The following is a 13,206-nucleotide window of genomic DNA, read 5'->3' on the forward strand; positions in this document are numbered from 1 at the left end:
GTATCTATTATTTATAGTAAACTGACTAAGATGTCATTGTAAATTATGAATTATAATTTTATTTATTTTAAAAATTTTATAAAAATTTTAATGAATTAGTGGATAATTTTTGTTATTATTTTTCAAATTTTTTCATCCATAATGCTTCATTTTTTTTATAATTTTTATTTTTTTAAAATAATAAAACAAATCGTAAAATTAATAATTTCAAACTTTCATATAAAAACACATAATTTTTTCAATATTAAAAATACCAATAATTTTTTAAATATCGACAAAATATTTTATAATTATACTTAATTTTAGAATAACTCGTTGTAATGTAAGTCAATCAAAAAGTATAAATCAACAATTCAACATCATCCTCTTAGCCCGATAACCCGACTCGTTTCCACCAATCCACCGTTTTCGGAGCCACAAGGTCCGTGGACACGTGTCGGTCCCACCGTCAGCAGTCACGCGCGAACTAACACAGGGGCTTTTTCCCGCAAGGGATCTTTCCGGTGGCTTTTTCTCCAATTATGTCCGGTTTCCGTTTCTGAACTAAAGTCGTGTAACCCCTTCCAAGTATGTGGTTGTTAATTGCATTAGAACGTGGCTCTTGATTTTGAACATTGAGTGCTCATACCACGATTTTAATTACTGTTTGTTAGTTATAGTTATGTGGGCTTAGTGGTCCTTTTTTGCAATTACTAAAAAGGAAATCTTTTTTTTTTAATAAAAATTTCTTGTTTGAACCGTCAGGTTAAAATTGTGATTTCGAGTTTTACGAATATAAATATTTAATCTACTTTTTAATAATAGTATATTGTTCTTTTATTTATTTTGAACTTATTATTTAATTTAGAAATATTAATGATGTGTGGCATATTAAATAGGATAATAATAGTATGTTGGTTTATTAAAAAATATCGATATATTTTTTTATAAAAAATTATTAAATTGGATGATTTTTCCAAATAATACTTAAAATTAACGGCATAATTGATTCATTTTTATTCTATTTTTATAGATAATTAAATTTGAAATATCGGTATCTATACTCTTAATAAAGACCAATTTTATATTGGTACTTTTTATTTGATTTTCTGAAAATATTCAGACTGCTTCAGAAATTATAATTATTGATGATATTTTAACTTTTCAAAAATATTTCATATTTCGAACTGGTTCCGTTTTGCGTTTTGTTCATTATTATAGTTATTAATGTACAAGATTTAAAAAGTCGAACATTCGACTTAAAATGTATATATATAGTTAAGTAACCTTTTTTCCCATTTAATGATATACTATTATTTTATATATTACACATGTAATTTAGTATGTCCGACTGCTATTATAAATTCATAAATAAATCTGCATCATTGTATTAGAGAAAAGATTCGACTCACCATTATCGTAGTTTCTTTTGCAGTTACTAAAAAGAAAATAATTTTTTCAAAACTATTAAATTATGGGATTAAATAATCTTATATCCATACCATAAATGGATTTCTTGATTTTGTTTTATTTTTAAATAATTTTGGAATAAAACCAACATTTTGTGTTTAATATAGAAGTGAATTTTTGTTTTCTCTTGAAAAGACGAGTAAACATATGGGATTTCAACGGTGATTTGCGACTTTGGTAGTTTGGTGAAATAAAGGAGGAAACGGAACCGGAGAGGAGAAGGCCCCGCCTCGACCAGTGAAAGTCGTTCATTTTTGTACCCATTTTCCTCTGGGATTCCACTTCCCAAGTTCTAGCGAAAAGGGGAAACACACGCGCAAAATTAAAAAACAAATAGGGAATTCAACTCTTCAATCTCTCTCTCTCTCTCTCAAGAGAGAAATCTAAATTTGTTTCTCTCTCTGTCTTTTTTCTTTCATTACTAATAATGGCGTGTGTCAAGAACCCTAGTATTCAGCAGCCGCCTTTTTCTGTTCCAACGAAGAAGATTAATACTGGTGTAAAAGCGCCTTAGTTTTCTCGTATATGTGATTTCACTGTTCATCGGCTGTAAGTGCTTCAAAGCTCCAGCTTTGTGGATATAGCGTGTTGATGTTTTATTGGTATTAGTATGTGTTGGGAGACTGATTAATTTGGCGTGTGATTTTTTATTTATATTTTTGCGGGCTGTGGAAATGATGGGGTTTGGCGGAATTGTTTGATTTCACGAAGAATTTGGAATTCCTAGAGTTGTTGAGTCTCTCTTTTTTTTTTTTTTTTTTTTTTTTTTTTTTTTTTTTTTTTTGCTTTTCCTTCATCTTCTTGGGGTTACTACTGAAAGGGGAAAAGTTGGGAGCTTGTAATGGGGTATTCTTTGAAGGAACAAAATTGAAGGGAATAAATTTGAAATGGCTTGATCTTTTAAATGGTTTGTTATCTCAGAAGTACTCGAGGTACCTGATTATGTTGAACTACCTGAGTTAGTTCAATCGTGATATTAAATTAAATGGATTGAACAGATAAATTATGTGAAATTCTTTTTTTTTCTTCTTTCTAGTCTTGGAGGCTTAATGATTTAGAGCTATAGTGTTCACTGTTGAAGCTATAAATTTGTATGCTGTAATATCCACCGAGTGATAATTGCTTTGATGTTGTTTTCCAGGGTTGGGAAGAGAAATTGCCAGTGGTTTCAAATTTGTTCGGGAAATCTTCTGGGGTTTATTATCTTATAGAAGAGGAAAACTGGGCCTGACTTGGGGTTGTACAGCCTGCTTTAGTTGGAAATGGCTGATGACGGCCTACGACTTGGTGGGCTTTCTTCAGGGTTGGCCGTTGTATTGAATGGAGAGGATAGGAGAGAGAGTGCTGGGAAATCCCGTTTAGTTTCATATTGTGAAGGTTTTGGAGACCAGTCTGTGGAGCGAACTCTAGAACATATTTTTAGTCTCCCCTACAAAACAGTTAATCAATTGACTCGCCCTATCGACAGTAGTGCTGTTCGTTCAATAATAAAACATGAGTTCTTCAAGCACCACCCAGAATTGAAAAGTGTTGGTAGTAGAAATGGAGACTGTGCATCTACAATTTATGATGATTCACAACTGGGGGTGGTCGGGCTTGAAAAATCTAGCATCTGCGGTGATATTCGAGTCGTCAAACAGCCTTTGCTTGTGGAGAGTCATGCTCTATTCAGTAGTGCAAGGGCCAATGCATGTGTATGGAAAGGAAAATGGATGTATGAAGTTACCCTTGAAACTTCTGGTATTCAGCAGCTTGGTTGGGCTACTATTGCTTGCCCCTTCACTGATCATAAGGGTGTTGGGGATGCAGATGATTCTTATGCATATGACGGAAAAAGGGTCAGTAAGTGGAATAAAGAAGCTGAGCCTTATGGCCAGTCCTGGGTTGTTGGTGATGTGATTGGTTGTTGCGTAGACCTGGATTCTGATGAGATATTGTTTTATAGGAATGGAATTTCACTTGGGGTAGCATTTGGCGGGATCCGGAAGATGGTTCCTGGATTGGGCTACTATCCTGCCATTTCTCTTTCTCAAGGTGAACGCTGCGAGCTAAATTTCGGGGGACGTCCGTTTAAATATCCAATCAAAGGCTTTCTTCCCATTCAAGGTCCTCCCTCTTCGAAGTATCTTGCAACTGACCTCTTTGATTGCTTTTTGAGGCTGCTGCAAATGCAGCGTCGGGAGAGGGCTGAAATGGAAACTGTCGAGAAGCTCAGAAGACTGAAACGATTTGCATCATTTGAAGAACTCTTGCGTCCTGTCTCTCAGGGAATTTGTGAGGAGTTATTGTCTGCTCTCAGTGCTGAAATTGGGAGTGCGGAGTATATAGGACATGGTCCTTTTATGTCATTCATGATGGAAGTCTTTAGAGTTCATCCGCCTCATGACTATTTAACTTTGGATAAAGTAATTGATTCCTTTCTTGGATTTGAGGAGTCAAAAATATTGTTTAAGCACGTAATTGAGGCACTTTCATCAGGATGTAAAACAGCATCCTTGGTTCTTACAGATTGTCCCTATTCTGGGTCATACAGTTATCTTGCTCTGGCATGCCACATTTTAAGACGAGAAGAATTGATGACCCTGTGGTGGAAGTCTTCAGATTTTGAATTCTTGTTTGAGGGATTCCTTTCAAGGAAAAGCCCAAACAAACAGGATCTCCAATGCCTGATCCCTTCCGTTTGGTGGCCTGGATCATATGAGGACACATCTAATGAGAATAGCATGATGCTGACTACTACAGCTTTATCTGAAGCAGTGAACAAGGTATATTCTAGAATTTCGGCATGTTTGCTTCTCATTTCCTCGTTTACTGGTATTTTTTTAGTTTTTTTATAGAGCTCATTTTAGCTGTGCCGTAGATTCTTTGTATAAGATTATTAAAATTATGACTTCTGAAAGTAACTGTGTTGGCAAGGATGGAAGGTTCTGAAGGAGAGATGATTTCCAATATCTACATACCCTTGGCCTGCATTTATGGGATAAAACATTTAAGATTAATCTTTTTTGAAGTCAACTGGACAAGATTTTGTTTGCTGCTAGTCCATTTTATCTATGACTATGAGTGAGTCCTGTATTTTGGTCTATCATTCTGTCGTGGAGAGTGCGAGTATGATATCTTGAGTCTCTTTCTGGCTAAACTAAACTTTAATAGGATAAAGTGAATCTTCTTTGTCAGTTGCTTCATCCCCAGTGCTTTGATAAGTGCCTGTCATGATGTGGACAAGCAGTACCCATTTCAGTGGCCTGTATATGTAAAGTTTTCATATGCAACAGTTGCCAGTCTGATGGTGGGTGCTGTTGAGAACCTTATAATTCATATGCATCAATGTGGAAAATATTTATATATAAGATCTGGTTTTGTTGTGTTCAACTTGGCCTTCTATGAGAGATGTTCACTTTTGTGCTCTTGCTTCTTCCATGAGTTCATTCAGCTTATTTTCATATTCACAGAGGTTTTTGTTGCTGATTAGTCTTCATCTGTCCAATTGAATTCTACTTGATATCTTCTTGTTAGGTTTCTGGTAGAGTTTGACATTGTTGTTCTTTCATGTAGTGTCTAGTTATGAAAGAGTTGAGCTTAGTTTTAAGTAAATTAGTAATTTAGTATCTAGTAAGTCAGATTTATCCACTATGTTCTTTTAAATCAATGACACTCGGGAGGTGCCATTTCAATCACACAAGTGTGCATGCTCTAAGATGGGGCATTTCCTCAATTATTTCATCGCAGGAGGTGAAATTATTTCAAGGACCACACGGCTGCATGTACACCCTACCTGGCCGAGCGTAACTTCCTAATTCTCAAGATCAGACAAAAGAGGGTGTGAACGTGATGAGGGATAGTTTGCTTTACTAACTGGTGTAAATGTAGTTCAGACGGGCACTAGGTTTTCGTATTATATCAGTTGTTTTGTTGTAATCATTGTGTTCTGTTTACAAAATATAATATAATGTTAGATTTACTACTCATTTGGCGCTTGAAGCTGGCCCAAGAAATTCCATGATCCTTACAATATATATAGATATGCATTCGCAAAAGTCCGGTGGCTTTCTATGGCTGGTCTGTCCCCATCACAGATGTGCTGATACTTTGTTTAACATTAATATGTGGCTCCTTACTATAATTAATATTGTTTCCCTCTTTTTCATGTCTATGTTCATTTCAGGCAATGTATTGGAATTCCTTTGATTGTTCTTTGCAATTTGATGGCATGGCTTATGATTTTTCTTCAGATAGAAGAGAAGCAAAGGGATCTCTGTCGTTTGGTTATGCAATTCATACCACCTGTAGCCCCCTTGCAGTTGCCTGGCTCAGTTTTTAGGACATTCTTACAGAACATTTTACTGAAGAATAGGGGTGCGGACCGTAACATGCCACCCCCTGGAGTTTCAAACAACTCAGTCCTTGTTTCCTTGTTTACTGTAATTCTCCATTTTCTGTCTGAAGGTTTTGCTGTGGGGGACATCTATGGCTGGATTAAAGGCTCGGGGACTGATTCTGGAGCTCATGTGGGTTTCCTTCACAGGGGTGGGGAACAAAGTTTTCCTGCGGGCCTATTTCTGAAGAATGATCCTCATCGGGTTGATATATCAAGGCTTGGAGGATCTTACAATCATTTATCAAAATTTAATCCTGTAGACGGTGATCAGGAAGAAGAAATTATACGGTGGGAAGAAGGGTGCATGGATGATGGAGAAACCAGAGTAACCCATTTTAGTAAGCAGAAACCATGTTGCTGTTCTAGTTATGATGCTGATTTGTCAAGAATCTCCAAAGATCCTGTACGATGCTTAGCTAAAGGTGCTCGCGGAAGTTGCAGCTCTATTCCAGAGAGAGCTGCTCATGTTACTGCTGAATGTAGTGCTAGCAATCTAAATGATGAGATAGCTGATAAGCCCAGCACTAGTGATCATTCTGAATCTGAGTTTGCTTTTCGGCCTATGCAGCAATTGAGGATATTGCCAAGGGAGAGCACATTGTCTTCAGCTACTTTAAAAGAGGAGGAGCTTTTGGATGCTATGCTTTTGCTGTATCATTTGGGTCTTGCACCAAATTTTAAGCAGGTCAGCAGAACTTTTTTTTCAGTTGGTATGTGATGTTTCAGAAGTATTTGAAGCAAACTTAAAGGAAAAGCCATCGATGAATTGGAATGTTCTTGATCTATCAATTTTCAGCCACACAATACTGAAGCTAACTTTACGATTACATTCTCTGCTTATGCACATGTTTCCATACAATGTCCAGCACATTCATGATTGGTAATTGTTTCTACAACCACCTTTCGCTCTCTAACCCAAAGAAAGCCCGAGAACGTATGAATTCTGGCAGTTGAATTGTGAGAATATTTGTGAATGCATTAAAGGCTGAAAATTCTTGTTATGTTTTTCCGTTATGGGTGGTAAAACGTTCCTGGGAGACATCACTTTTTTGCCAGACACATGAATTATCTCCACATTCGAGGAAAGTGGAAACCCAAGTTTATATTGATCTGGATTGACATGATAAATCACAACTTTGTTCTTCCATAATCCATTCTATTTCTGGCACCAGGAAAAGGACCCCTACAGGTCTGACGGACATTTTGCCTCAAAAGTTGAAGCAACTAATTCAACTCTTTGACTATGGATAGTTACATTCTTTGGTTCTCTCTAAAGTCATACCAAAATTTGTTCGGCACTTTCCCCTTTTTGCAGTGTAGTTGGTGGTTTCCCTGTTTTCCCTGCATAGAGGTGGTTGCTAAATTTAGGTTGTATTAATGTTTATGGCATTGGGTGGTTTGTCACGTTGCGTAGCTATATATTATGATGAACAGGTTTAGCTGATTGATATTTCCTGTTCTCTTCACATATAGATTTATGGAAATGGAATAAGAGGTTAACATTGTTTTAAGTTTATTGTATCCCATCTGCCTAGCAACTTTTTGTTGGAGGTTTTCACTATTATTTGCAGCTGGATAGGTAGTAGCTGACGCATTCTAAAAGAATAAATACTCTTAGTTGTTGCGGAGCTATGCTAATAGTGTTGGTTGAATATGCTGTCAACAGAACTGTGGAATGAGGAGCTCCCTATCATTTCTGAACACACTTCTTTCTGTGAAAAGTTCCATTGGATGTCTCTACATCTGCTCCTCTTATAATTTTTGCCAGAGATTTTCGTACATGGCTTCTTCCATGCTGGGTTATTTATCGTTTTTCTACCCTTTCTTAAGCAAGTTCTGCTTTCATCATTTTTGTTCTTTTAAATTCTCTGTTTTTTTCTTCCCTCTCTCTCCTATTGTTCTGTATGAAAGAAACAAACCTAGAATTCTGTTTCAGAACATGGTTAATGGTATTATGACGTGGAAACCTTACTCTGTATAATCATTCATTTAATTCTGGGGAAAACCCTAAGAAGATTTGTCTAACAGAATTGCTTTCTATATTAGGCATCATCTTTCATGTCTCGTCAGTCACAATCTATTTCACTCTTGGAGGAGACGGATAGACAAATCAGAGATAGCATTTATGGAGACCAGGTGAAGCGCTTGAAGGAAGCTCGTAGTGTTTATCGGGAAGAGGTTATGGACTGTGTCCGACATTGTGCCTGGTACTGGCCCATTTATAAGCAATATGCTTTGGTGTTATTATATACACCTTTGTTATTGCCTTTTGGCCATACGCAAAGTATAAGCAATATTGCTTTGTCAGTAAGATATGCTGCGCTTGCTCATGCCTTGAGACCTTTCATCTCATGTACCTTCAAACAATAGACTAAGCTTATAACTACGCTTAGTTCATTGCAGCTGGTCTGTGCATCATGTTATATAGTTTGTCCCAACTTCACCGCTGACAGTATGGTAGCTATCTGTAATCAGTCTCTTGTGATAGTTTCCGCTAGTAAGGAATATATGATTTGTTGATTGGATTACTAGATGCTCTATGCATGACATTCAGTTATATGATATGCTACATTGTCAAGACGTTTTATATCTTTGCATGGCCTTGATATCCATATTAAACCCTCCTCACTTGCTAAGTGACGTTTAGGCATTTAGCTGTTCCCACAGGATTTTGATTCCCTGTTGAACGTCTACAAGGGAAACTTGTTGGCTAAACTTTCTATTTTGTTGACCCAATATCCTTTTATTTTTGGTCTTTTTTACATACTTCAGTGAGTGCAATATATTATATAACTTCTGAAGCTATGGTCTAATGTGTTGAATTTTAGTGATGTGCTCACTGTGCAAAATCTACTCTATTTAACAGGTATCGCCTTTCTCTTTTCTCTCGTTGGAAGCAGAGGGGGCTGTATGCATCATGCATGTGGATTGTTCAATTGCTGCTAGTTCTTAGCAAAGTTGATTCAGTCTTCGTTTACATTCCTGAATATTATCTAGAAACTGTGGTATGTATCCTTCTTTTGACATGTCTGATGGGACAACTGCTCTTCTTTATGTTGGTAGTTAACTGTATTTCTCCGTTTTAACTGTCAATTGCTTTAATCCTGAGTAAAAGATATCTGTTTCATATGCTTGGTAAGTTGTTCATGTTCACATAAAGACTTCTCAGCATCTTCTAGAACTTACCAGCTTTAGATATTGAGGCATTTAGAAGACCTATATTTTTTTTGGTTTTGTTGAACTTAATATAGACAGACTCTAGTATACCACTTTATCTACTTATTTGAACTTGGACAAAATGTCTGCATGTTAACATGCCTTGCCTTCAGGTTCTAGGTGTTGCTTTTGTAATATGATTTTTTTCTTGCAGGTTGATTGCTTTCATGTGCTGCGTAAGAGTGATCCTCCATTTGTACCTGCCACAATATTCATTAAGCAAGGACTTGCGTCTTTTGTATGTTATGAACTTTCTTCCATCTCTATTTGTTCGTTTTTGCTCAATTTCGTTGTTATATTGTGCTGTAGCTGGGTGTTGTGCTAGTTCATATTCTTCTGGGTTTGACCAACTTGCTGTAGTTTGAAATTTTATTCAATTTGTGTAGATTACTGATGATGAGGTTCATGTGAATATGCTTCCTTAAATGCCTTACTCTTCATAAGACACATAACATTTCTTCGTATAATTTATCGTACACATGAAAACATGTGTTTACCTGTAAATTTAGTTTCTCGGTTAAGCTCAAACTCTAATCTACTAACGGAAATTTATTCAAAGTTTCAGGAATAATTAAGGAGCTACCATTCTTGTTTCTCCTGTTCCCTTTGATCCTTTTTATTATCCAGCCCACTTGTTTCCTCCAAGAGCCTCTTTAGTTAACTGAGGAAGTTTATTACTCAAGTTGGTCAGAGTGGTAGAATGCAGAAACAGAAACAATGACAATAGAATTCTACACCTAGTCAGAGACTGAACTTGGGAAAAAGTTGGGGGGTTTTAAGATGTGTTAACAAGTCAGGATAAATCAACATGACATGGGCACTTATTTTCAAATTGGGTGCATTAAACTCTTACTCATAGCATTTAATAAAACTCATTAGTTTAAAGGATGCAAACTGTGTTATTTCGATAATCCGAAATTTTGCTTTTTGTTACTAACAATTTTATAAATTTCCACGATTTTTGAAATTTTCTGTATCCCTTGAAACTTCCACTGCAATTTAGATTAAAAAAAATTGATCTTTAATAGCATGATATTGAAGGTTGTAAAGTTGGTTTCCTGGCTATTAAGATCTTGAGAGGAAATCAAGTTTTTGTAGCATCATGGAAACAACCCGTAATGAAATAGATTGACACGAAGAAAATGCAAATTCTGAAGATTTTGGGCAATGACCCACAGGGAAAGAAGAGGAAATTGAACTATTTTATTGGGTCCGTAAACAATGGGTGGATGATTTGGTCTGAAATTTAGGCCTTGGTAATTTACACCAGTTACCAACACACCCATGTAAAGATAAAGAGATTATCTTGAAAATGACCATTTGTTACTCTGAACTTGGATTGTTGATTTTGGGTCATCGAATAAAGGTAAGCATCTTGTCTACTCTTTGGTGCATTTTTTGTTTTGTTAGTCTTGCTTGCTTTGTCAAGCTTTTGACTATTAAGCTTGTAGGCAACTTGGAAATTCTGACATGAACTATTAAGGAGAGTGTTATCTGCAAATGCACAACGGGGAAAGATGCTGAATTGTTTCCAAAACTGTGAACTTTATTTATCAGGTCACTTTTCTCGTTACCCACTTCAATGATCCAAGGATATCTAGTGCTGAGCTAAGAGATCTTCTTCTCCAGTCTATTTCTGTGTTGGTACAGTACAAGGAATTTTTGGCTGATTTCGAATGCAATGAAGCAGCAAGAACAAGGATGCCCAAGGCTTTATTGTCTGCATTTGATAATAGATCCTGGATTCCTGTAACCAATATACTTCTTAGGTTGTGCAAGGGTTCTGGCTTTACATTTTCAAAACGTGGAGAATCATCATCATCTTCTGTACTATTTCAGGTGACGACAAATCTTTCCCTTGTTGCTATGAATCCCATGGTCCTTGTTGCTTCTGCATTTGGCTATCTTTTGTATTAAATATGCTTCTGTTTTCCCCAACTTGTAATTGTAAAGAAATTGCTAAGGGAAGCTTGCATCAGTGACAACGAGTTGTTCTCAGCTTTTCTCAATCGCTTATTTAACACACTCAGCTGGGCCATGACTGAATTCTCTGTCTCAGTCCGGGAAATGCAAGAAAATTACAAGGTATATTTTTCAGTGGCTTGTGAGAAACATTCTTTGCTTTTTTTCTCAATTGTTTGCTACTTACATTTCTAGTGTTTAAATTGGGACTGATTGAAGCATAATTTTCAGTTGATGGACTTCCAGCAAAGGAAATGCAGTGTCATATTTGACCTATCCTGCAACCTTGCCAGGGTATTAGAATTTTGTACACGGGAGATACCTCAGGCTTTTGTATCAGGAATGGATACGAATTTACGAAGGCTTGCTGAGTTGATTGTCTTCATATTGACTCACTTACTTGGTGGAATCGATCCTGATGTTTTTGACCTGTAAGTACTTGTGTGTCTATTGTGCTTTAATCTAGCAAAAGGAGTTGTTTACAATATCTTTAGTTAGTTTTGTTACAACTACTCTTTTATCGCGTTCGAAGACAATCAGTTAATTGGTTTGGTTAAATCATGAATGTCTTTTACTATCAAAGGCATCCATTTGCAGAGAATAGTGTTATTATTGCAAGGGGACATCCCAGTTCCCTTCTCTTTTACACTTTCTTGAGGGATGTATTCTATAGTTTTGCTCTTCCGGTTCACTCAACATGTTTGTAAATTACATAAGCTCAATATTCTTCCAAAACTGGTGAGAGGTGATTGCATTCTGGGAACCGCAATTTTGTTGTAATCTTGTGCTGTTGTTTGCGTATTTCATCTATTTACTTTTAGTCTCTCTTTTTATATATGGTAACTTACAACTACTCCCCTGAGGTTTGGCATAATAAAAACAACTGACTTTGGCGTCTTTACTCTTCTTATTGTGTTGCCTTACAATCGGCAGATCGCTTAGACGACCCGGTCATTTATCCGAAAAGGTCAATAGTGGCATGATTCTAGCACCGCTGGCAGGGATCATCCTAAATTTGTTAGATGCTAACAGAGAGACAGAGGAGGGGGATCAGAATGACATTGTCGCGGTCTTTGCTAGCATGGACTGTGCTGATACAATCCTCTATGGATTTCAGTATATCCTTGAACACAATTGGGTTCGTATCAATTGGATTTTAATATTTTCTTCTTGCATTTGCTCGTCCATCTTTCGACATATTTAACATTCATCAGTTTCACTTTTTGGTTCATTGCTGTGGTTGACCAATAACTTAGTATCTTGAAAATGTTCCTAAGGGTGTAAATGGGTCAAGCCACGCCGAACATTTCATTGGTCAAGCTTGTTTTGAATTTTTTTCCCAGCTTCAAAAATTAATTGTTAGCTTGGTTTTGCTCTAGTAACTTGATCATTTCTATAGGTCTGTTTACTACTAATCCAGCCGATCTTAATGTCTTATCAAACAAGAAAGTACGTTCTAGCTCTATTTATGATGTGTAATCAATTGAGTTAAAGTGAGCTTCAAGCCCAATTTAGTATTATGTGGTTTGTTTTGACCCTAAATTTCCCCTTCATTCCTAATTATAGTTTGTTCGCCATTTTGCCAGATCGGCTCCATCAAGGGGGAAGAATACATGGATCAACTGACAAAGCTAGAGAAATTCTCAAGCCTCTTGATCTGTCGAACAGAGCTACAAGCATCTGAGAAGAGGAAGCAAGGGGGAGGATCAGAACCTGAGGATAGCATTTGCTGCATATGCTACACGAATAAATCAGATGCTCGTTTCATACCCTGTTCCCATGTTTCCTGCTACGGTTGCATATCCAGGCACCTCCTCAACTGCCAAAGATGCTTCTTCTGCAATGCAACGGTTGTGGACGTCGTTAGGGCCGACTCAAAGGCTGCATCATGAGACCTATTGGCTTCAGCTGACGAAAATCTTGTTGGTTATTTAGACTTAGATTAGTGGTTGATTTTAGAAATACCTCTAAAAGTAAATTTAATGGAGGAAAAAAAATATGTTATTAGGATCTTGTATTTCTTAGGTAGTGCAATTATGTTATAAAGCATATGTTAGTGTATATACATATATATATGTGGGGTACGGAAATGTGTAATAAACTGTGAGAAGGGATCCTTTGGGATTATGATTTTTGTAGCCAAAGTTGAGGGGGTATTGTTTTGTATATATATAATGAGGCGTAAATGGAATTATGGGAAA

General features: G+C 36.6%; 1 protein-coding gene across 1 annotated transcript; it reads left to right on the forward strand.

Moving 5' to 3' along the window:
* On the forward strand, nucleotides 1,711-13,206 carry LOC105171252 (E3 ubiquitin-protein ligase RKP). The gene is made up of 11 exons (XM_011092305.2): nucleotides 1,711-1,998; nucleotides 2,591-4,214; nucleotides 5,682-6,512; nucleotides 7,874-8,034; nucleotides 8,694-8,832; nucleotides 9,198-9,281; nucleotides 10,601-10,882; nucleotides 10,997-11,128; nucleotides 11,237-11,436; nucleotides 11,939-12,143; nucleotides 12,592-13,206. Exons 2-11 carry the CDS (start codon nucleotides 2,712-2,714, stop codon nucleotides 12,895-12,897), a joined length of 3,843 nt encoding a protein of 1,280 aa, XP_011090607.1. The 5' UTR covers nucleotides 1,711-1,998; nucleotides 2,591-2,711; the 3' UTR covers nucleotides 12,898-13,206.

This window comes from Sesamum indicum, linkage group LG9 (genome assembly GCF_000512975.1).
Source record: "Sesamum indicum cultivar Zhongzhi No. 13 linkage group LG9, S_indicum_v1.0, whole genome shotgun sequence".
Lineage (NCBI taxonomy): Eukaryota > Viridiplantae > Streptophyta > Magnoliopsida > Lamiales > Pedaliaceae > Sesamum > Sesamum indicum.